This window comes from Chiloscyllium plagiosum, unplaced genomic scaffold, assembly GCF_037043375.1.
Source record: "Chiloscyllium plagiosum isolate Xiang-an unplaced genomic scaffold, Cpla_swu_hap1 HiC_scaffold_18, whole genome shotgun sequence".
Classification (NCBI taxonomy): Eukaryota; Metazoa; Chordata; class Chondrichthyes; order Orectolobiformes; family Hemiscylliidae; genus Chiloscyllium; species Chiloscyllium plagiosum.
Window position 1 is genome coordinate 65,153,290 of NW_028270156.1, and position 24,094 is coordinate 65,177,383.

The following is a 24,094-nucleotide window of genomic DNA, read 5'->3' on the forward strand; positions in this document are numbered from 1 at the left end:
TGTACACCCTGCAGAGGACACTCTGTTGACTAATAGCATGTTGAAGCAATGATGATCACACATCCCCTCTTTGTACCTTACTGCTGATGGGAACAAAAGGGAGAGGAGGTACCTTTTCGTTTTAAATGTTAAGCTCGAAACTTAAATATCCCACCATGGGTGAACACAGACGGATGCCCCTTGCATCTGCCTTCCTGGGACATGTTCTCGTAAACCACAGAGCCACTGATGTCATGCCTCAGGAATGATATTAGCATCCCAAAAGCTGGCTATCTAATCGAGCCAAAAAAAAGCGCTCCAGATGAAATGATTTATTGGAACAGTTCCATGGCAACACATCTCCTGGACTGATGTCAGAAAATTGGACAAGTGTTTTTTTTTGGATGGGGGAGTTGGGGGTGGTGGTGGATATTGTCGTTGCTGGAAGATGTACGGCTGGTAAGCTTTTGTTTGATGGAGCATAACAAGTGGTTGAGCTGTCGACTGAGAGGGCTATAGAAGTAGCACACTGTTCTCCCGAGAGTGATAGACAGAGATGGGGCCTACTGCAGCATGATGTCATCCAGCTAGTTCACAGCAGGCTTAGAACCAGCTGTAACCAAGTACTATTGTTGAGCTCTAACCTCTCCCCTCAACAAAAAAAGCAGCAGGCAGGCTTGTGAGGCAAGCTGCATATTCTTTATCATAATAGGATACTTGATTTGGGTAGCATCTCTATCAAATCATTGTTATGCTTTGTGACGTTGCTCCCTCCTTTGGTCAGTCGTGAGTTTTAAATAGCCAGTCGTTTTTGAGTTTTGATTTGATTTATTATTGTCACGTGTAGAGTGAAAAGTTTCGTTTTGCATGCAGATCATACCAGACAAAGTGCATTAGGGAACTGGAACAGAGTGAGGAACACAATGTTATTGTTGCACAGAAAGTGCACAAAGAATGAGATCAACATTAAATTTAAAAATGTGAGGTCCATAGTCACAACGGGGAAGACATTGTTCTCCACAGAGCCCACAGCACTCCACAGAGTAAATGGGTGCCTGAATTACCTTTTTTTAGTTTGGTATAAAAAATATATGATGGCATAGTACAACACAGAAGGGGTGCATTTGGCCCATCATATGAGTACTACGTCTTTGAAAATGTATTTACTTAGTACCATTCCATTGCTGCTTCCCCATAGCCTTGCAAGTGCTTCCTTTGCCCATATAAATGCAATTTCATTTTGGAAGTTACTCTTAAAACTGCTTTCATTGCCCTTTCAGGCAGCGCACTGCAACTCCTGACAACATGCTGCAGAAAAAAACCTCATCATTGCCCCTTATTCTTCTGCCAACTATTTTAAATGTTAAGAAGTTATTTTTTGCAACCTTAGTATTGGGTTCTCTTCCTTGGAGGCCAATCGAAACAGAGTGCAGTTATTGAGGGTTTAATGAGGCTGCTGTGCACTTAGCGATACTTTGATTTTGATTTACACTCACAAGACACAGAGACAGGAAAGACAACTTGTTTGTCAAGAACTGAGCTTAAGTTTGCAAGTATTCCATTTGCCAGGATCATTTATAGACCAGGATTAAAGCTTTCCAGCCAGCTGATCTTGTTAGTTAAATACATTCTTGTAATTTTTTCCTTTGTGTGTTAAAAAGGAACTGAAGTACAAAAAAACCGCCCCCATGTATTTAAGGAAAGTATTCATAGTTTGTCAGGACAATACTTGATTTATAACATTCATAAATCATCGTGCAAGGTTGCAAATTTTATTTTGTTTGCTATGTTTAGTTTGCACCTGAATTTAGGTCCATCCTCCATTTATAAAGTTGATATAACTGAAATATCTGGCATTACTTTTTAATGTATATAAACATAAGGGTCAGATAATATTTGTGTGTTCATGTTATTCCATGTGAACTTCTGTTTCACATGTTAGCTCATCTGAAGGCAGCGGAGATGGTGCTACTATTGGCCTCAGCACTTCTAAATTAAGGGGGTTGGCGAACATGGAAACTCCCCAGGTTTTGTGTTCTTAAAAAGGAAGACTTGTGCTCATATAGCACTTTTCATAACGGTCAGGATGTCATAGTGCATTTCACAGTTAATTAAATACTTTTTGAAGCATTCTTGCTGTAATTACCATCCCACATGGACATTGCATTGTCGACACTACTTGTCATGTTGCTCCCTCCCTCCACATACAGAATATTTGTGCCATAAATCACTCTGTGTACTCAATACATGAAGAATGTGCCCTTAAAATGTTTGGAACCATTTCCCCCAACAGGGAGTGATCACTTTAAAATAAACCTAGTGAGCAACGAACTCAGACTAATCATACTTATAATTGCAAAACTCTGATTTGGTAATGTATATAGGTGTGAAATCTGTTACTGATGAGAAAGTTGGACTGAGGCTGTTTGTGTAACTAGTGTTGTGTTGTAATGCTTGTGAACCGTGGTTCAGTTTTGCTTTACATTATTGAGCTCTGGTCTGGCTGGAACAATTGTTCCTGTTTCTTCATCCATATCTGTCCCAAACCCTTCGAATGCGGGATTAAGTAAACAAACACTTGGATGTTTACAACTCGCTGCTGATTATTTACAATTTGCCTAGCTCTTTATAAAGCAAGCTCCAAACTGAGGAACACTGATGAAAACAGTGGACATTTAGCCAAAAATATAAAGCAACAAACTCCTTTAATTTGTAACCTATCAGGTTGCCACCTCCAGGTTAACTGAACACCAGGATATAATTTAATAGGCTGCCGCCTGGCCGATTCAGTCATCCATGTATTATGTGGGAGCAGCAGAGGTTTCCAATTAAGGAGTCAAGCTAATTTTCAGCCCCAGAATGTACCCTGACCTAGCAGCCAAATGATTTATTGCCAGCTTTTGGAGGCAAGGGCATTGACCTGCACCTGTGCTTCGCTTCAATCGTGATGTGATGTAATTGTCAAATCCAGGAGGTGATGTAATGCAACTAAAAGAGCATATTGAAACTGTGGGGGGAGGAGAGCTGAAACACTATACTGGGCGTGGATTCAGGATGTATAATGTTCCTGTTAATGCAGCATGCTGTCCAATGCAAAATATGTTGTGTATCTGTGAACATACACTTGCCTCCCCTTCCCTTGAATGATCATAAATCCCCAGCCTTGCAAAGGAAGTACCAAGTTACTGAGATTGAATATTCTCATACCCAAAAGAACCGCGTACAGTACTGGAATTTGACTTCTGTGAAATACAACATTGTTTGATTCATTTCACTGACTGATTAGGAGAACTTCTGTTGTGATGTGTAGGAACCACTGAATTCATTGAATAGAGCGGAAGCTGAGAACATGAAATTGAAAGTAAAGACAGTTTTCTTTTTAAAAAAAGGAACTCAGGAAATGGGTGCCATTTATCGCTTATCCTTAATTGTGCTTGAAAAGGAGATGGTGAACTTTTCTTGAACTGCTGTTGCTGTTCGTGTGTGTGTGGAGTGAAGATGTAAGATCACAAGAGTCGACAATTCAGCTTCTCGAGCCTGCTCTGCCATTTGATACAATGATGGCTGATCTCATCTTGGCCTCAACTCCACTTTCCTATCCACTCTCCAGAACCCTTCAACCCATTACTAAATAAAAATTGTATCTCCTCCTTAAATTTACTCAGTCACCCACGTCCCCAGCCAGGTGCTGTTGACAAGGGATTTCCAGAATTTTAACCCTGCAATGATGAATAATGATAATTTAGTTTTCGTCACTGACGGGTGACTTAGAAAGAAACTTGGACGGGGCAGTGCCTGTATGAATTTGCTTCCCTTGATCTACCAGATGACTCCCAGAATTCTGCATTGCTTCTTGTAGATGATGCACACTTTTGTCCTGGTGGTGGACGGAGTCAGTGTTTAAGATGCTAGGGGAATGGTGATCAAGCCTGGATGGTGTTGAGCTTCTTGACTGTTGTCTGAGCTGCGCTCGTCCAGGCAAGTGGAAGAGTATTTGATCAAACCTGTGCCTTGCAGAGTGTGGACTGCAAACACAGAATACACTACTCAACATTTGACCTTCTCTGTTAGCCACAAAATTTATATAGCTGTTCCAATTTCATTTCTGTCAACGTTGTTACTCCCTAACAAGGATGTTGATCTGCTGATTCAACAACAACAACAACAACAAGAATGTCAAGGGGAAGTGCTTCAGTTCTATCGTCAGTGATATTCATTGGCGGGCACTTGTGTGGCATGAATTTTACTTTCGAGTTATATCAGCCCAATCCCAAATGTCGTCCTCACCCCATGCAGTCACACTACACAACAGTGCGTGATTTGGCATCCCTGTGCTTTTCTGTCAGTAGTATGATTACTAACTTTCAAATTGCTTCCAAATAATGTCAGTGACTTATCATTTGGTTTCAAAGGATGAGCTTGAGGTGTGATTACATTGTTGGAGTTTATTGAGTGGTTCGTTGTTTAATTTTCAGCAATACTTAGAACAGGATCTGGGAGAAAGTGAGAGTAAAACCCCTCAACTGATATTCCTCTTGCCCAAAGTCACTGATGAAGACTCTAGCACGTTCGTGAGCTGAGAAAATGTTTTCGTGCGGGATGGTGTCCTTGAGTCTCCTTCCCCTACCCCTCCCAAATTTCTCAGTTTATGCTTTCAATTTATAAGGATCTTTCTGCAAATTGGACATGCAGGTGAGCAGTTTGCATACTCTGCTCGGATGGTTTCATATCTTGTGTGTGACTGGGTCTCAGGTCCATATGATGAGTGTAGAAAATGATAGCAGCTTCAGTGGGAATTCACTGTACCAGAGGAGGCAAGGGAAGGCAAGATTTCTTTTCCTACAAAATGGATAAGTGCAAAGATTTCTAGCAAAGAACTAGGCAGCCACTTGGACCCGGGAGAGCTGGCCTTAATAATTAGCCTCTGCTGTGATGTAAAGAATTCTTTTTTTTTCAGAGTGGGTTAGGGGAAATGGCTGAGGTGACAGCTGTTAAGATCAGAGTAATTTTCCGCATCATCTCCTCAGGCCTCTGAGGGTGTATTATAAGGCTGCATAGTGCGCCAGCACTGTGTAATAATCATATAGCAAGCTGACAGACTATGGGGAGATAATAAATGACCGAATGGCAATGCCTGTATTAAAGCTGCAGGGAACGAAGAGGATCTTGGTTTTTAGTTTAGTTTCTTAAGAAGGAAACTGGCCAGTTTCTTTCATTTCTCTTTGTTTTCTATGTAAATCAGCAATCAGTTTTGCATGGAGAAGCTGAATTTGAAATACAAGAGCTCATCCACAAGTTCACCTGTACCTTAACCTACACCAAGTCCTGATGAGTCATTCCTTCAGTACTTACTGATCAACTTTGGTTCCTGGTCAAGCGATGAATGCCAGGATTTTAAAAATTTTATCCATCCATTTAAAAATCGCCATGTAATCTCTCACCCTGCAATCGTGCCGAATCCCAAAACTGTCCAATAACTTTACATTCCTCCAGTTCTGGCCTCTTGAACAAGCCCCCACTTCCTTTGCTGTATCCATTGTCAGCGTTAACCTCAACATTGTACAATGACCATCTTATGCCTCTATACCTCAAAATAAATTCTTTAAAATGCTGTTTAAGCTTCCTTCTTTCACCATGCTTTTAGTCCCCCATCCCTGTGAGACTTGGTTGCCACATTTTGTGTTACTGGGAAGTACTTTGGAACCCTTTGCTCTGTTAAAGTTGTATAAATCTGTATAAATAAGCTGTAATGCATTGCTGTACGTTTCTTACAGTCACACAGCTCAGTAACAAACTCAGCTATTCATACACCAAGAATACTGTATTTTACATATTCTTAACGGTGGGATATTTTACTCTGATCATCTCTAGCTCAGCTCATTCCACTCCTGCCTCTAAATCCGAAGGTTAAGGCTGCCGCTCCACATCACTTACTAAGGGTAAGCTGCATTGTCAGATGTGCTGTCTTTCAGATGAGATTTCAAACTAGATGTCTGGTGCATGTAACGCAAAAAAAACTCCATGAACTGGGTAGTTAACCCTGGTATGACCAATATTAATCCATCAACTAATATCACGGAGGGTTGTGGCGCAGTAGTAGTGCTATTTATCTCTGGGCTGTCTAATACCAGCCAGGCTGTTGGTCACAGGAGTTGTTGAAACAGAACGTTTCATAAATCAGTCTGTGAATCTTTCCACCACTTTCCCACTATTTCCAAAATGTTTGTGTGAAGACACACTGACAATAATTAAATTCACAAGAAAAAAAACGGTCTCTATGACATGGCTCTTTGAGGAAGTACATAAATCGGCTGAGTGTTTCCTATATTAGGACAGTGACTTATGCTTCAAAAGTGCTTTGACCAAAATAAATAAATTGGCTGCAATGTTCTTTGAGATGTCCAATGTTAGTGAGAGGTGCTACATAAATGAATACTTCTTTCTAGGCCTTGCACCTGACTACTGGGTGTTGAGTGAATGAACATGTAGAAAATTCTACTGGTGGTGCTGTTTTACAGCGCCAATGTTCGTGTCTCTTGGGTCAGAGGCTGTGGTTTTATAGCTGCACTTCAGATGTCATCTAATTCAGGGCAGCGAGTGCTCCATTGATACACATGTTGTTCTTTGCATTCAGATGTTAAACAGAGACACCATCTGGCACTCACTTTTCCTAGCACTCGTTAAAGTTCTTTCAGTCTCTCAGCCTGTATTCCTCTCAGTCACCACTACTCAAGCACTTTTTGGCTATTGTTTGTACAATCTAACTATACAAATTGAGTGCTTTGTCTTCCTGCATTACAACAGCTTCAAATAGTACTTAATTGTCCCTCAAGTGTTTGAGGACAACTTGACTGGATGAAAGGTGCAACAAAAATGTAAGGTACCTTTTTTTTTTACTTTCTTTCGTGTCGCATGACCAATGGCAGGTACGGTTCGTGTGGCCAATCAGAAATCAAAAGGGATAAATCTTTTAGTCTCCACCAAGACTAGAAGACCTAATAAAAGGGGCCTTTTTTAAAAATTCTGGGGGCTGAAACATTTTGCACATGACTTGACATTGGTTATGTAAACACATGCTCTGCATGAACCAGACAGCACTTGTGAAAGTCTTGCAAAGTAGCTTCGACAAGGACAGAGTTAAGATTTGACTGGGACTGTAATCTGAACTGTGCAGTTGAGGCGTCCTACCATGTATTTCAGAAGTTGATCAGATATTTGCAACAATTCAATTTTATTTGAATCCAAGTGTGCATGTCTGTTTTGTTTTTACTTTTATGGTTTATTGGAAAAGGAGCTGTTTTTCTGTCGCTAGCTTAATTTATTGTTCAGTGCTAGTCACTACAGATGATCTCATAGCAATATTATTTATCTACCGAAGGTGCTTGCGATAAATGGGAGAGTTCACAATGATTTCCTGTCAGAGCTTCTCCCCACCCTTTACAACTTTCAGACCATCCTGTTTATTGGTTGACACCTTTCAACCTTTCTCTGCCTGGTGGTCTGAATTTTCTGACATTGAGATGCAAAGGAAGAGAGAAAAAAAAGGAAGAATTTGCATTTATTAAGTGTCTTTCATGACCTCAAGACTTTCTAGGGTTGAAAGGGTTCAACTTTAAAGAGTTCAGAAAAGACTTACCGGGGATGGAGGGTTTGAGCTGCAGGGAGGGGCTGAATAGGCTGGGGCTGTTTTCCCTGGAGCATCGGAGGCTGAGGGGTGACATTGTAGAGGTTTATAAAATCATGAGGGGCACGGATAAGGTAAATAGACAAGATCTTTTCTTCAGGTAGACCAGTCAGAGGAAGTGGTGGAGGCTGGTACATTTAAAAGGCATCTGGATGGGTAAATGAATAGGAAGGGTTTAATATGAATATGGGCCAAATGCTGGCAAATGGCACTAGATTAATTTAGGATATCAGCGTGGATGGGTTAGATCAAAGGGTCTGTGCTGTACATCTTTATGACTCCAGTCAGTTGTATACTTTTAAAGTGTAAAACATGTTGTAATGTGGAAAATGTGGTAGCAAAAGAAGTTCCCACAAGCAGCACTGAGACAATGCCCAGACCACCTGTTTTTGGTGGCAGGGATTGAGGGATAGGTATTAGCCAAGGGTTAACTGTTCTTTGAATTAGTGCAATGAGATCTTTTACATCTACCTGATTAGACGCCTCAGTGTAACATATTACCCGAAAAGGTGACACTTCTACCAGCATCACACTCCATCAGGACTGCACCGGTGTCATTTTAAATAAATGGCATAAAGCTGTCCAGTCGGACCTGAATCAACAGTTGTTTGACCCTTACAATCAAGGGTGCTGCCATTGAACCAAGGTTCAAGTGGATGAACTTAACATGACGTTACCCACTTGCCAGCTCCACTATTGTACAGCTGCCTGATTAAAGATCACTTTGTCAGTCTTTCCACTCCTTTGCTGACCACCAGAATATGCTGTTCAGATCCGGCACCAGGAAACTATCATCATATCAGACAATGTTGCCATAAAGCTCGGATTTAATGGGCTATACAGTTTTAATTTATAGCTTGTACCAGAGGTTACTCTGTGGTACAGTTTTGATCTTTAAACTCTGTAACTTAAAATATTTTATACTCCTGATTATCACTTTTGATACTGGGGTGCTCCTTTGATTTGAATATTCTTTATTTTTATATAAAATCATCGCTGCATTTCCATGAGGCACTAGAACATGTACAGTGGGTGTCAGTTTGAATCTTAAAAGCCGTTTTCACCTCAACTAAGGAAATCATTTTCAAATGTTTAAAGGTGATCTAAAGATTTTTTTAAAATGTTCTTAACCTCAACTGCAGTCTTTGGTTGCAAGTACTTATCTTCTCATATCACTGTACTAACACTTGAGTGACCTTTTGACTTTGGATATTAATAACATTGAAAATTGTAACATGACTGGGTTTCACTTCAGTTCATGTTCCTGGCATCAGTTTTTGTCAATTCAGTTTTACCAGCTCATTTGATTACAGCAGAAGCAGCTCCCAAGTACCAGTTATCAATGCAGTGAAAGTGTTTCTGTTGCTGTGGTGAGGAGGGGGAGGAGATGGGAAGTGGAAGTTCTGAGGTCGATGCAAGCGGTTCCCATCAGTCATTAAGGGTTGTGTAAATTTACACAGTGTAACAGGAAAGATTGAATCACACTCAAGTGAAGCTGTGGTCATGTGGATTCAGCTGCCAGTTTTTTACATAACGTCATTCAGCTTGTGCACCTAAGATCTGTGTGTGTGTGTCTCTCTCACACACACACTGGCTCACTCTCTCTCACACACAATACATTTGGCTGTCCTCAAGTGTTTTCTGCTCCATTACCATGCAGTACTTTCTATCTCTGGAAGTGGAGGCAGGTAGGTAGCTTATTCTAAGCAGATGGGAGGTAGTATGTACCAAAAGCCACCAAATAAGTCTCATCAACTTGCTTTGCTGATATTTGATTCTATTCTTTATTGTGCCAATGTGGGAGAGATTTTAATGTGCAGCAGTTGCTGAACAAATATTTTTCGTGCGCATGTGTGTGAGAGAGAGAGAGATGTGGGAGTGGTGGTAATTAAGTGTACAATGGCAGGGGACGAGTCGGACATTTGGAAAGGAGATTAAGATCGGGCTCAGTTTGTGACATCTCCTCTTGTCTACGCAGCCACTGTCACAGCATGCTCGTGAGGGAACTCCGTTCACTCAAGTAAAACAGCCTGTTCTTGTGGATGTTGCACTGTGAGACAGGCATTAGGGAGCTGTAGCTGTGGAGTGACCTGCAATAGGTGGGCAGTGCAGCTGGCTAACTGAAGGTGCTTCAGGATGAAGCATGTTCCAGTTGGAGGTTTGAAGGAAGCAAGTGAGAAATGATAATAAAAACCCTTTTTTTGCCTCCTGCATTGCCACAGTCTTTCAGCATTCATAACCAAACAAAGTGTATGGTCATGTGTATATCTGAACATCTTTCCTTGAAGTTTTGCACATTGAGGTGGCTGTGGTGTTCATTTCAAAGTTTTGCAATCCATGCTGTGATAGTTCATTGAATCAGGTTTGGTGTGAATTGGCAGCCCTTCAGAAGTGCTGTTCCAAAACTTTCTTAATTGGAGGAACAATGTTTGTCTGCTTTTACTTAACCGGCTTGTTAAACTGATCAGGTTGAGTTTTGTAGATTATGGTGAGGCACACATAAGTAAGGCAGTTTGATGTAACAGTGCAATCATGATAGTTTTATTTTTCTTCCCTCTTGTAGGAGGATTTGCTGCGTTTTCCTCCTGTTTCCCGGGCCTATGTGAGGGCAAACCTACCGCTATCCTGCCAATGAGCATCTCTCAGCCATGTCTACCTGTTGCGAACATCGGGCCTACTCGAATCCTCCCACATTTGTACCTGGGATCGCAGAAAGACGTGCTAAATAAGGTACATTTATATTTCTAGTTACTTAATAAATAGGACTTTAAGTGCATTATCATCAAATTTTTAAAACTGTCACCTTCCAGCTGTCTTTCATATAAATGAGCTTGTGCTCACTGGAATTTAGATGGGTGAGAGGGGATCTTATAGAAACATCTAAAATCCTGATAGGACTGGACAGACTAGGTGCGTGAAGAATGTTCCAGATGTTGGGGAAGTCCAAAACAAGGGGTCAAAGTCTAAGAATAAGCCATTCAGGACTGAGATGAGGAAGAATTTCTTCACTCAATGAGTTGTGAACCTGTGGAATTGTCTCCCACAGGAAGCTTGGGGCCAGTTCATTAGATATATAAGATGGAGGTGGATGTGGCTCTTGCGGCTAAAGGGGTCAAGGGGTATAGGGAGAGGGCGGGAATGGGATAGTGAGATTGCATGATCAGCCATGATCACATTGAATGGTAATGCAGGCTCAAGTGGCCTATTCTTGCATCTATTTTCTATGTTTCTACGAACAGGAGTAGGCCACTTGGCTCCACAAGCCACTCAGTAAGATCATGACTGATTTCCTCCTTTGAAACATGGCTTAACTCTTTGATAAAGAGTTTAAATTGTTACTATCTCCTCATGTGTTTCAGTGCCAAACTTGATTTGGTAATATACTTGTGAGTCACTTTGAGAATCCTACTGAGCAGAAGGCCACTGTGACCCTTTGAAAAAGCTGTTCACTTAGTTCTGTTTCTTGCAAAGTGGAAGCTGATAAGTCAGTAGTTGCACTTCCACATACCGTTGGCAAACCATCTAACTGCGGTGCTGTGTGACCTGCAGGTTAGCTCAGGGACCATGCTACATCCTATGTAGGTCTGATTTCAGCCAGCATTCACTTTGTTTCAGGCTCTGCTTTTGAACATGAGTAGCAGTATATCATCTCAACAGCTCTTTTTAGCACCTGATAATCTTGTTTTAACACGCCACCCTGTGATTTATCTTCCTTTTGTATACTTGGAAGCTACTTAACTGCTTGATAATTATGGCCATCACTTAGCCAGTACCTGGTCATTAATTCTTTTGTGTGCAATCCTGTAATGGCCATTAAAGGCTTTCACACCTTGGAGTTTATGCTGGGGATTATTTTTGTGCTCACATTCACCCTGCAGAGTGTGAAAAGGCGCTCCGAAATCAGCCGGCTGCCTCTCACATCTCTATAGAAATGTCAGCTGTGTGTTTGCCCCTGTAATTGTCCAGGAAGTGAGGCCAAATACTTCTCCCAGTATGGGGGAACGTTCAATCACCAGCTGTAGTTGGACAGTTGATGGAGGTTTTATCACAACCAATGCACCAGCCTTTTGTCTGTAATCCTCCTCCAATAACAAAAATGCTGAAGTGGAGTCCAATTAAGCTATACAGAGCTATGACGGGTGGAAAAGGAGAATCCTTTCCCTTTGCTAGAGGAGTCAGTAACCAGGAGCACAGAATTACATAACTATGTTGCAAAAGGAGACCATTCAGCCCATCATGCCTCTATCAGTTCTATTACCTAGTGCCAATCTCCTGTCCTTTCCACATACCTCTGCCCACTACTTCCATCCAAATAACCCTCCAATGCCCCCTTGAAAACCTCATTTGAACCTCCCTCTACTAGAGAGTCAGAGAAAAGTGGCACAGGAAATGGCCCTTTGGTCCAATGTGTCAGTGCTTGTCAAAAACAGCCACCCAACTGTTCTCATCCCGTTTACCAACACTTGGCCCACAGCCTTATATACCTTGGCACCATAAATGCACATCTAAGTACTTATAGAGTCAGAGCCATACAGCATGGAAACAGACCCTTAGGTCCGACCAGTCCATGGCGAACGTAATCCCAAACTAAACTAGTCCCACCTGCCTGCTGCTGGCCCATATCCCTCCAAACCTTTCCTATTCATGTAGTTATCCAAGTATCTTTTAAACGTTGCAACGGTGCCCACATCCACCACTTCCTCAGGAAGTTCATTTCACACACAAACCACCCTCTGTGTAAACAATTTGCCCCCATGTCCTTTTTAAATCTCTCTCTCCTCTCACCTGAAAAATATGCCCCCCAGTCTTGAAAGCCTCCACCCTTGGGAAAGTACACCTGCCATTAATCCTGTCAATACCCGTTGTGTTCTTATAAACCTCTATATGGTCACTTCTAAATCTCCTCTACACTCCAGGAAGAAAGGTCCCAGCCTATCTAAGCCAGTCTTACTGAGTTCCAGATTCCCACCGTCCTCTGGGTGAAAAAAGCTTTTCCTCACACTTCCAGGCAATACATTACATACACTAACAACCCGTTGTATTAAAAAAAAGCCTTTTCTCACCTCACCCTTGCTTCCTTTGCTCATCACTTTAAATCTGTGCCCTCTCATCTTTTTTGCTTTTTACAAGTAGGGCCCATTTTGGAGGTAAAGTGTTGGGAGATTTAGAGGCATTACGGGGAAACTTTCTTTCACCTTGATAGGTGTTCAATGCCTCTAAGGATCGTAGAGGCAGGAACCCTCGAAACCGCTAAGAACTATTTCAATGAGCACTTGAAACACCCTACCATGCAAGGCTATAGGCCAGTGCTGGAAAATGGGATTACAATAGATAGATGCTTCATGGCCACCACAGAAATAATGGGCTGTAGGGTCTTTTCCCATGCTGTAAAAACTCTCATCACTTTTCATAAATGAAAAACACATAGGGTGTTAAAGAGAAGTTATGTCTATGATCATTCTTCCAGGTTGTATGCACCTGTGACCAGGAAATGAATCGTTAATTCCTGGAGACTCCAAGGAAATCTGGGATAATTGGCAATCTGAGGGAAGAGGGGAGATTATTGCATGTTAGTTGGAGTTTAGGGCTAAGCAATGGTGCATACTGCAGGGAGCTTTAACAAAGAGAAAGGCAGGGAGAGAACAAATGTATTATAAAATCAAAAGTGGCATCTGATTCTAAACTAAAACTACAGGTGCTAGAAATCGGGCAAAATAAAATTGAGAGAGAGAGAGAGAGCAAACCAGTTAAGCAAATACAAAGAGAAAGAAAGCATTTTGGGATTGGAGAGGTTTCATTAGAATTGGCAACTAGAACTATTGATGGTGATTTTGCTTTAGTGGGCTTTCACAAAATCTAGTCAGCCTCTGACCCAAAGGAATTGTAACTCAATGGCTTTGCAACAAAGCAGAGTGGAACTCTCCAGTCATCCAGCTTTTTCAAGCAGGCTGGTTTCAATGATAGTCACACAGTGATCTTCACAATGACAAAAAGCTCAGCAGTTTCTGGTTTTCGTTTGCTGCACTTACAGAAGAAAATATATGTAGGATCCTACATTTTAGGGGGAAAAAAGGCCAAATTTACCTGCTGCCATAACTTTGCTGGTATTGTCTCTAACCTGATGGGGCCATTAGACTCAGCTGATCTGTGCAGCTATTAAGACTGCAAACACTAATCATTTGTCTATCCTGCCACCTACCATCTGTCCCTCTAGTCCTTTCTTCCTCATGGATGTATTAAAATTCCCCTGTTTCATCTGTTCTATGGCCAAGTGTACCACATCTTCACACTTCTCTGTGTTTAAGAGGAATTCTTCCTAAACTTTGCACTTCATCTGTTAGTGACATCCACGAATGTTTGTGAGGCAGAACAGTATATTGGATACATTCAATGGACCTGGGCTGGCACAATGGCTCAGTCGTTCAATTCCACCTCAAGTGACTGTCTGTCTGTGTGGAGTTTGCACATTCTCCCCGTGTCTGCGTGCATTATTCAGGGGTAAATATAGGGTAGGAGGAATGGGTCTGGGTGGGTTACTCTTCAGAGGTTCGGTGTGGACTTGTTGGGCCAAAGGCCCTGTTTCCACATTGTAGGGATTCTATGATAAATTGCCCCAATGGTCTAGGAGGTATGTAGGCTGGGGGTTTATTGCAGGGTGGGATGCACTTTAGAGGATCAATGTGGTCTCAGTGGGCTGATTGGCCTGCTTCCACACTGTAGCGATTAAATGACTTCTAAAACCTCATTTCTTCTGTTTTTTGAGCTGGGAAGAAAAGGGTGTCTTGCTGCATGGTAAAAAGTTAATGGCATTCAAAGCTTTTTTTTCGCTGTCCTTTCACACACACACACACTTGTTTCTCTTTGATGAATAGTGGCTATGTGGTGGATGTATTCCTGAGATGGTTATCAGCTCACTAAGTCTTGAACTTGGAGCTCCTGACCCTGAAGTAGAGATTGCCTGTAAAATTGTCATTGCTAGAAGTGTTTCAGAATTGGGATTTGAAAACCTGTTTTGTGTACATATATTAATCTGTAACCATTTTCCTGTTCCAGGACTTAATGGTACAGAATGGAATCACATATGTTCTTAATGCCAGCAACTCTTGTCCCAAGCCTGACTTCATCTCAGAGAGTCACTTCATGCGCATTCCAGTCAATGACAACTACTGCGAGAAGCTTTTACCCTGGTTGGATGAATCCATTGTTTTTATCGGTGAGATATGTGGCATGTTTTGAGCACCATTACTGACACACTGTGCAGATGTGAGCAATAAGATTGCTTTTGAACGGTAACCGTTCTGTGATGGTTTGGGACCACAACTCCCAGCACACTGTAGAGAGGTGTGTGTGAAACAACAGCTTAGAAAATGAACTGTGTGCGCACACATAGTCAGTCCATTGTACTGACACATACCTAAGTACCTGGTCTGTTACCCAGTTGTCATGCACCCACTTATTCTGTTCCTATGTTGGCAGGTAACTAGGAAGCTCAGTAGCAGTCAATTCATGACAACATAGCTGCCTTTTTTGTGCTGTCTTATGCGTTGACATGAGAATCTGTTGTACAAGGTCGACTCAAAGCCACATTACGGCAAGCTGTCTTCTAGATTTTCAGTGGAGGGCTCTTGTAGTGCAAAGGTACAGTCCCTATCCCTGGACTGGAAGGCCCAGCTTCAAGTCCCACTACTCCAAGGGGTGTGTGATAATATCTCTGAACACGTTGATTAGAAAAATATGTTAAAAATTTTAAAAATCAACTGCCTTTCCTGGCTCCAAGAATTTGATCCCGGTGCTCTGAGAGAAAGTGAATGATGTGTCTTCCTATTCAGGCAGTTTCTGGTTCCACGTTGTCTCAGATGCACTGTCAATGGAGGTGGGGAAAACAAGCATGTTAGCAACATTTAAGGTGTATCTTGATAAACATGTGAACATGAGGTGAATAGAGGATGTGATGCCATGCGTGGGCAATAAGTAGTGAGTCTAAGTAAGAACTAGGAATCGGCGCAAGCTTGGTGGGCCGAAGGGCCTGTTCCTGTGCTGTATTATATTGCATAAGGTAGAATAGTTAGACTGTGTGTTAGGGGAAAACGGATGCATTCTACTCAAATTGTTCTCTGCTTCTCTCTAGACAAAGCAAAGGTCTCCAACTGTCGAGTACTTGTCCACTGTTTGGCTGGGATCTCTCGATCAGCGACTGTTGCCATTGCCTATATCATGAAGACAATGGGTCTGTCCTCGGATGATGCTTACAGGTAAATGCTACGAGACCTCGACTGCAAACTTCAGGGTCTGACTTGCAGTTAATGGAGTAATTTTGATCTCGATCATGTTGCATTCTTAATGTACTACTTTCTCCCCTTTCTTTCATCCCTGTATTAGTGCTTGTGAGAAGCCCTTTGATTCATTCCAAAAACCACCATATACGGACCCTGTTAAAATGCTTTCAGTAATGAGCTATTCAGTCCGACACCAAGAAAGGCAATCACTATACTGTAGGAACTTACCCTTCTGACGTGCACGTTGTATATTATCTAGTTTACATGACACAGCTTGACAAAGTAAGAAGCAGAGCAGAACCAATTATATTATTGAGTGTGAATGAGAATGAAGGATACTGCCAAGCACATTGTGGTACTGGTGAAATTGTAAAAATTAGTATGAAGGCTGTTATCAATGGCATTGTCTCATGTGTGTCTATGTTGAGCTGTGTCTCTGTTGTGTTAGGATATATTAGTTAATTTGGCTCTGTGGTTAGATTGTAACAAAACCCAATCTTTGGTAAACTCACAAAAATGCCCCATACCCGACATGTTTACTTTTGGCCTGTAGCTGTTAGAGTGATACCTGTCTGTAGAAAGCATGAATCTACTGCAATTTAAAAACAGCTAGAAAGGGGTTTGGTCACGTTCCAGTGAAACAGTGGTCTGTTTAACAGCTCTCTTGACTTATACTTTCATTGAGGCCACTTTACACGAAAGCACTAGAATAAAATTACCCACAGAAAGAGATCAGCTTGGCTGAAGCTCTCATTATTACGTGTCAGTAATAAGTGAGTTACGGCAGCACAGACTGTAAGTGGAACTTGAGGCTGGTTCTATCCCTTATGCATGTGAGCCAGTGGGGGAAAGGACAAATGCTTTGCCCAGTATTTGTACCGTAGGAACAGTGGGCATCCTATCTTCTTCCTGACATCTAACAATGAGATGGCCTTGAGGTACACTTGCATGTGCAAGTCCCATTATCCATAAGGAATATATTGAATGGAACATAGGTATTTTTTATAACAGGTATCTGGCCGGCTGCCTGTGCCTTGCTTCTGAAGCTGCAGATCTCCCTCGCCAGACTGGTCGGGAACAGAATGCACACACATAGGGAAAAAAACCTTGTCTATTTACCCTGGGGTCGGGGTGTCCAGAACTAAAGGGTTTAGAGTGAGAGGGGAAAAACTTATAAGGGACCTAAGAGCCAAGTTTTTCAAGCAGAGGGTGGTGCCTATATGGAATGAGCTGCCAGAGGAAGTGGTCAAGGTTGGTGCAATTACAGCATTTAAAAGGCATCTAGATGGGTATATGAATAGGAAGGGTTTAGAGGGATATGGGCCAAGTGCTGGCAAATGGGACTAGATTAGGTTAGGATATCTGCTCAGCATGGATGAGTTGGACCGAAGGGTCTGTTTCTGAGCTGTACATCTCTATGACTCTTATCTTTGCCCTGTGCCCAGCACAGATCCAAACCGAGCGGAGGCAAGCCCTCAGCAATTGACTGGACTGCTGTGGGCTTTTAGAAGTAGCTAATTCACCCTCAGTTGCAGGGAAGAGGATGGGAGTCTTGAAGTCTTGCTGTGCATGTATGTAAGTGACCAGTAACCCAAGAAAAAGTTTAAAGAGTGAGCTTTGTTGGCAGCAATTCTGAAGGTGAGGGTTTGGGGGGGAAAACTAATGCTGGCCTGAAAGCCATGGGCTTAAGCTTCTTCTGTGTTCTCCCCAAAGGTTTGTCAAGGACCGAAGGCCATCGATTTCTCCCAACTTCAACTTCATGGGCCAGCTGCTGGAGTACGAGAAGAACCTGAAGCTTCTGAAGGTGCGCTCGCTAAGCTCCCTGAAGCCTCAGGCGGACTGGCTGGAGGAGGACGTTGACAGAGAGGTGACCGACGTCTGCAGGGGCATCTTGGAGAGGACGTGTCCCGCCTTCTCCACGCCGGAGCCCACGGGGCAATGCGCAGAGAAGGAGGCGGGCCAGCAGTGCGGTGATCCAGAGAGCGGCGGCGCCGCCGCCACCGAGTGCAGGAACGCCACCCACATCAGCCTGCAGCAGGGCCTCAACGGGCTGCACCTGTCCAGCGAGCGGATTCAGGACACCAACCGGCTCAAGCGCTCCTTCTCACTGGACATCAAGTCTTCCTACTCGCCAAGTGCCAGCTTCAGTCCCGGCAAGGCCGCCACGCCCATCGATTCGGACGACATCCCGAAGCTCTGCAAACTCGAGGTCAGGCTGGCCAGCCCCAGCACCGAGCAGCGCCCCCTGAGCCTGGAGAGCCCGGATAAGCCGGCGGGCCCGGAGGTCGGCGCCGAGACCAAGGCCCGGCAGAGGCGCAAGCCCAAGCACGCCGGCGGCCTCTCGAACTCCTCCAGCCCGGCGGCGCACCCGCTGAGCTTGAACGTGACCCGGGCCGGCGTGCCCTGCCCGATCCACAACGTGGAGGACAACCTGAAGCAGGCGCTGCTGCTGAACGTCCCGAGCGCCCAGCAGCTGGGGGGGAGTCGCTGGGCCAAGCACTCCGAGCCGCCGGCTCCCTCCTCGGCGGCCGCCGGCGTCAACGCGCCGTGGTACTACGGCGCAGACTCGCAGGCCGCCCACGTGTCAGGGGGCGTGACTCTCTTCAACGGCGCCGGCGGCGGCGGCGGTTGCCCCAGCTCGTACGCCCAGTTCGCGTGCAGCTCGGCGCCCAACGGCTGCGAACCACCGTACGGGGCAGTGCGGCTGCGCGAGAAACAGCCCGAGGCGAGGGACACGCGGCGCAGCTGGCACGAGGAGGGCGCCATTGAGAAACAGTTCAAGCGGCGGAGCTGCCAGATGGAGTTCGAGGACGGCATGTCAGAGAGCAGGTCGAGGGAAGACCTGGGTAAGATAGGGAAGCAGTCCAGCTTCTCCGGCAGCATGGAAATCATCGAGGTGTCGTGACACCTCTGGGAATGGGTGAAAGAGAGAGACTGTGGTTATTTATCGCCTGATAGTTTGGAACCGCGGACCTGGTTATTTTTGTTTCTTAAGAAAGAGGCGCGGCGTATCTCCTCTGACACAGAAAGTGGGTTGACACTTCTCTTGAGACTTGTCTTGGAACATTTTTAGAAAAAGCTAATTTATTTCTCCACACGCATTCTGGCAATGGTGAAAGACGAGGGAACTGGCCACCCCGTTTGAAGTTGTACAGTACGGTATTTAAGTACTTCAAGCAATACTCAAAGAAAGTCTGGTTTTATCTTATTAATTATATATATTTTTTCTGTTTTATGTTTTCCTTTGTTCTCGCATCAAACCCTGGTCTGCTACCTGAGAAGGCCAGTTATTGCACTTTGTTCTTCCTTGTCAGTGACTGAGCCAGTTGAAATGTAGACTGCTACAGTAAAGGCTGGAAAAGTACCTTCTATATGAGATAATCTGTATGAACTGATTGCGAATGGATGCAGACATTAATATGATGTAAATAGTGGTGTATCTATTATTATGGCTGATTTAAATGTTTTTGAATAGTTTAATGATATCCTGGCTGCTTGATGCAAATACCTCAGGTTTGAATAAACATAATAATTAAAAAAAGGCTTTTTCTTTCCCCCCCACCCCCACCCCCGCAACAGCCCCTTTCCCCTGTACTTGGGCTGCAACAATACAAAAGAAAAGGGAAAAAAAAGAATCGTCTCAGGTTTTTTAAAACTGACTGATTTCTGGGGACTCTCGGGCAAGAGAGTCAGAGATCAGTCTCGCTCAACTTCAGACCTGCTTAATCGCTGAGTGCCAGTCTTGCATGCCCACTGGCAGAAACATATGATAATGGTACAGCAGCTCGTGCCAATAACCATGTTTTAGACAAGCCTTGCTGGGGACCTCTCAGTAGCAGCGGCATCCCATTTTGTCCTTGAGAGCTGCATGTTATATTCTTTCTTCTCTCTGCCTTGTTGCTTGTTCTTTATCTAACCACCTTGGCGCCTGGACAGGAAAGCAGCTTATTGTAAACACAAAAAGGGAACAGGTCATTTCTGGTCCAGCCTGGCTGCAGGAGAAGCTGTTGACTTTACTATGTGATTTGCCTCTAGCCCAGCAATGTGAGGCTGAAGCCTGGTGACTGCATTGCAGATGGATTGAAATCTTTCCTTCAAGTAAAGAACTGTTTCTGATTATTTTTATCTGGCTTCGCTGCAAAAAAAAAGCATCAAAGTTATTTATATTTTGGGTTTTGAAAAGTTAACTAGCCGTGCTTTTAATTTAAATTGGCCATCACGATGGTGTTTTTACTGACAAGACCAGACCCTCTTGTTCATTTCTAAAAGCTGCTGGTTTTGATAGAGCCAAGTGGTTTGTGAGATCATTTCGGAGGCCAGTTGAGAACAAACCTCATTTTCTAAGACTGGAGGAGTTACCGACTGGGCAAAGAAGGCAGGTTTCCTTCAATAAATACTTCATTCAACCAACTAGAATTACACGGCAGCTACACAATCACTTTTTACCGGTCCCAGCTTTTTAATTATTTCCAATAAAATTTTTTAAAACTGATTTTCATTTCCTCAACAATCAAGGTGGAAGTTATGCTCCTGTTCTTTGAAATGTCTTCCCTCACCATCTCCCTTCTTGCCTTCAGAACCCATCAACGGTCCTTCGCTTCGATGGTGTCTTTCTTGCTTCTGATGCCTCTCTCTCTTCAGAGTCTACCTTTTGACTCTTGTTCTGTCTTGTCTGCCCCTTCCCAGTAAGATTTATAGCAATGTCAGTCTCACAACAATCCCATGGCAGACCTCTTAGCTCCTGAAAGATTGAGGAAAATGATCACCAATTTTTGATTTGTCATTGTGGGTAAATGGGATTGTTATATAACTTAACCCACCTTTCACTGGTTGAATTTCTCCACAGATGCTGCCAGTGTAACTCCTCCTATTGTTCACCAGGCAAATTCACAGGACACGTTTACCCCAATCAAAAATAAATGACAAACTTAAAATCTATTTACATATCCACCAACGCAGGGAAACCCATGAACCAGACAATTCTGAGATATGGACTCTGTCCTCTCTTTGCAACCATTACAGTTTGCCAGTTCTGAATTTTGAAGTGATCTCACAACACTGCCTGTACTCAGGCAATGCAGTTGCAGATCATGAGCATCAAGCTGGTCTTTGGCTGACTGACTGCTGCACTATTTACTTGAAAGTTTTATTTAAGAAAGGAGGGAGGGATGGTACGATGGCACATGGTACTGCAGCGTGGTGACTGATACATATGCAGATTCCATTCTATTCAGTTCTCAATCGGAATTGCACTAAGTGGTAAAATAATCTAGAGGGAGGGAAACCACCATGAAAGAAAATTATTCTCAACACCTCTTTAGTCAACCTATTCATCCCAACAAGAGCCAATGCACGTTATCCACAATTAATAATCAAAAACACAATAATAGGATTTGAGTGAGTCATGAGTTTTATGGCATTGCATTGTGGTAGTTGAGTAAATGGGCTTATTGTGGAATCTGAGTTGGCACTCGTGCAGTTTAGATCTTTTGTTCAATCGAGGTGATAACAGCACTTCCTCAGACCCATGCTTATCTATATTGTTAAGTTAAGGCATTATCAGAAAAATGGAAGACTGACATTTCATAGGCGCTGTTGTGCAATGTTCTTTCTTCTGTCATTCTGCCTCTACAATTATGATAGGACCTACCCGAGCAAAGTCTTTAAAATTAGATTTCCACGCACCTTATTGTTCCCATCTGATTTACTGTTGGTCTTCAGGGCAAGTACAAATGTGAGTGGACAATTCAATCCTCAGACCTGTTCCAGAATTCAGTGATATCTTGGCTGATCTGAAGCAAAGTTAAAAGTCAATTCTTTTTTATTGGGTTGTATGTTGTTTGGTAAACTATTAAGTTTTTTGGACTTTTTTTTGTACTTGCCCCTCTCTGCTTCACTTGGGATGCTATTAATAAAATGCATCTCCAATCTCAAATAAGCCTCAATAAAAAAACATGTCCTGACTGTCTACCCTCTAACTATAGGATCAGGTCAGTTTGTTGAGTCCAGGACAAATACAGGCATTCCCTTACCAGGAACGCAGACGTAGAATCAAGGTGGGAGATGAGAGCTGTAGGTCTGTAAGTCCAGAATCACTAGTTGGGAGACATGCAGCACTGCAGGCATTTTTGGATATTTAGTGCAAAAAAATTGTTCTTTAACCTTCTACCGGGCTCCTTCATGTTGCTTGCCCTTGTCAGATCCTCACTGGAATGTAAATAAGGTTGTGGTGCAGGTCTAATGTGATCTAATTGAATGTTGGAACGGGTTTGAGAAGGTGAATGACCTACTCCTATTTCTGTATTCCAATCTGAGCAGGACCCAAGGTTGCCATCTTTCAGAGCTCTTGCTAATAGGCATGCATTGCGACTGGAAAAGTCAAATGAGCTGATGCATATCATTACATACTGTCCCTTGAAACCCATGGAGAAATCTACAAATCCGTGGGCAGGACCAAGATGCAAGGAGCACAAGTACCTTTTTCATAGATTTGGACCTGGAACTGAATAGCCTCTAGTTCAAATCATCCCTATTGTTTCAGAGTTGTGCATGTAGGATGTTAAAGAACAGTTATCTTTTTCTCAAAAGAATGACAGACCTCAAAATAATAGTTTAAAATGACAAGTAGTGAAGTTTCTCTGTTAATTATTGATAGGGTGTAATTATTTTCATTATGAAAAGGAAAGTGAGGAACTTAGAATATTTTCATTTAAAAATTCAGTGCAGTATTGAGTTCATTGCTACAAGTGAACACTGAAGGAGGCAGTCACAGTGGTGAAGAAGAGGAATTAGATAAACCTGTGAAAAAGCAAATGAGAACGTTAAATAATTTAAGAGACATATTAAATAGAATGAGATTGGATTTCTGTTATTTGGCCAATTAGGTGCCCCTGAACTCTTCATGCTAGAATTTATACAAGTGATGTCTTGCAGTGGGGATGGTGGGGGTGAAAGAAAACCCACATGTTATTGTTGTCATGGTGACCCACATCATGATAGTGTTTCAGCACAATTTCCAAAAAAAAGAGAAACCATATTCTTTCAATGGAGCTCCTTTTGGGAATGTATATTCTTATTGCCAGTCTGGGCAGTGTGCAGCCTTTTATAACTAATAACTTAAGAATGATTATAAGAGATTGCCTCCCATCTAATATTTATTTATTTAACCCCTGGCCTGTGTGAGTTCTGTTCTGGAGTAAAACTCATACATTGGCACGTGCCACGCTTTTCAGCCCGGCCATCTTAGCCTTGTAAGGGAGTGAGAAGTATTATTGAAAAGGAGCATTTGTCATACCCATCAACAAGATTGTTTGTCATGAATGAGTTGCCGAGAAATTTTTCAAAATTCTTCTTGCTATTGGGAAAAAAGTTTTGATTTATATATTGCTGCCCTCAGTTCAAAGCCTTACCCTAACGGACTCCTCTCCCACTTACCCTGCTATCCCTTGTCCCACTCCACTTTATAAATTTCTTGAACACTGTGTCCTGGCAACTTTTTCTTCCAACTACACTGGCTTGACTTTAGTATTTCAATTTCCTGTCATAATGAGCTATGGCGAGAGATGCAAATCAAAAATACAAATCGTGTAGATTAAATATTTATTATAATGACATTTGATGCTTTCCTTTGGTCATCCCTTTCTGTTTTAGTCTTGTTTCCACCCAAGCTTTTTATGACTTTCTTTTCAGTCTGTTTGTTGTGTATCGTAGCCTTTATCCTGTGTGATTGACGCATCATTTTGCTGGTCTTTTACATTGTGAAGTATTTGATATTGTTACCAAGTGTAATGAAGAAATTTCAATTTCTGTTACTAGCTCTATTTATTGAATGCTGTATCATGGTGCTTTTTTGTATTTGAAAAGTGGTGTAATAAATAAATGGATAGACATTTTAACTTTGTGTCCTTTCATGTCTAATATGTCAGTCTGCAGGATCTTATTCATAGGCAATAGCTTGAAGCAGAAATGTTCAGCTGCTTGCTAAGAAGTTGGGCATTCTCTTGTTCAAATAATCCTGTTCTTCCACATTTTAGATCTAGAGGATAATGTCAGTATTTTAACCTTTGGAATCTAAAGGCTGATATTGTAATTATAACCATTGTGGGAAATTCAGGTATTATTGCAGGACAAGAATAATTTGGGGAGTAGGGGATGA

At 42.6% G+C, this 24,094-nt stretch overlaps 1 protein-coding gene across 4 annotated transcripts in view; it reads left to right on the top strand.

The window, feature by feature from the left end:
- LOC122557954 (dual specificity protein phosphatase 8-like) overlaps positions 1 to 23,839 on the top strand; it is a 224,242-nt gene extending 200,403 nt beyond the window's left edge. For 2 of the 4 annotated variants that reach the window (XM_043706218.2, XM_043706219.2), the window contains 4 exons: positions 10,227 to 10,393; positions 14,717 to 14,876; positions 15,792 to 15,915; positions 17,653 to 23,839. In XM_043706218.2, coding sequence (XP_043562153.2) covers positions 10,227 to 10,393; positions 14,717 to 14,876; positions 15,792 to 15,915; positions 17,653 to 18,844 — 1,643 coding nt within the window. In that variant the 3' untranslated portion in view covers positions 18,845 to 23,839. Of the gene's footprint in view, positions 1 to 113; positions 439 to 9,242; positions 9,352 to 10,226; positions 10,394 to 14,716; positions 14,877 to 15,791; positions 15,916 to 17,652 lie in introns of those variants that run through there. The other 2 variants (XM_087996743.1, XM_087996744.1) reach the window with 2 other exon arrangements.
- The last annotated feature ends 255 nt before the right edge of the window (positions 23,840 to 24,094 follow it).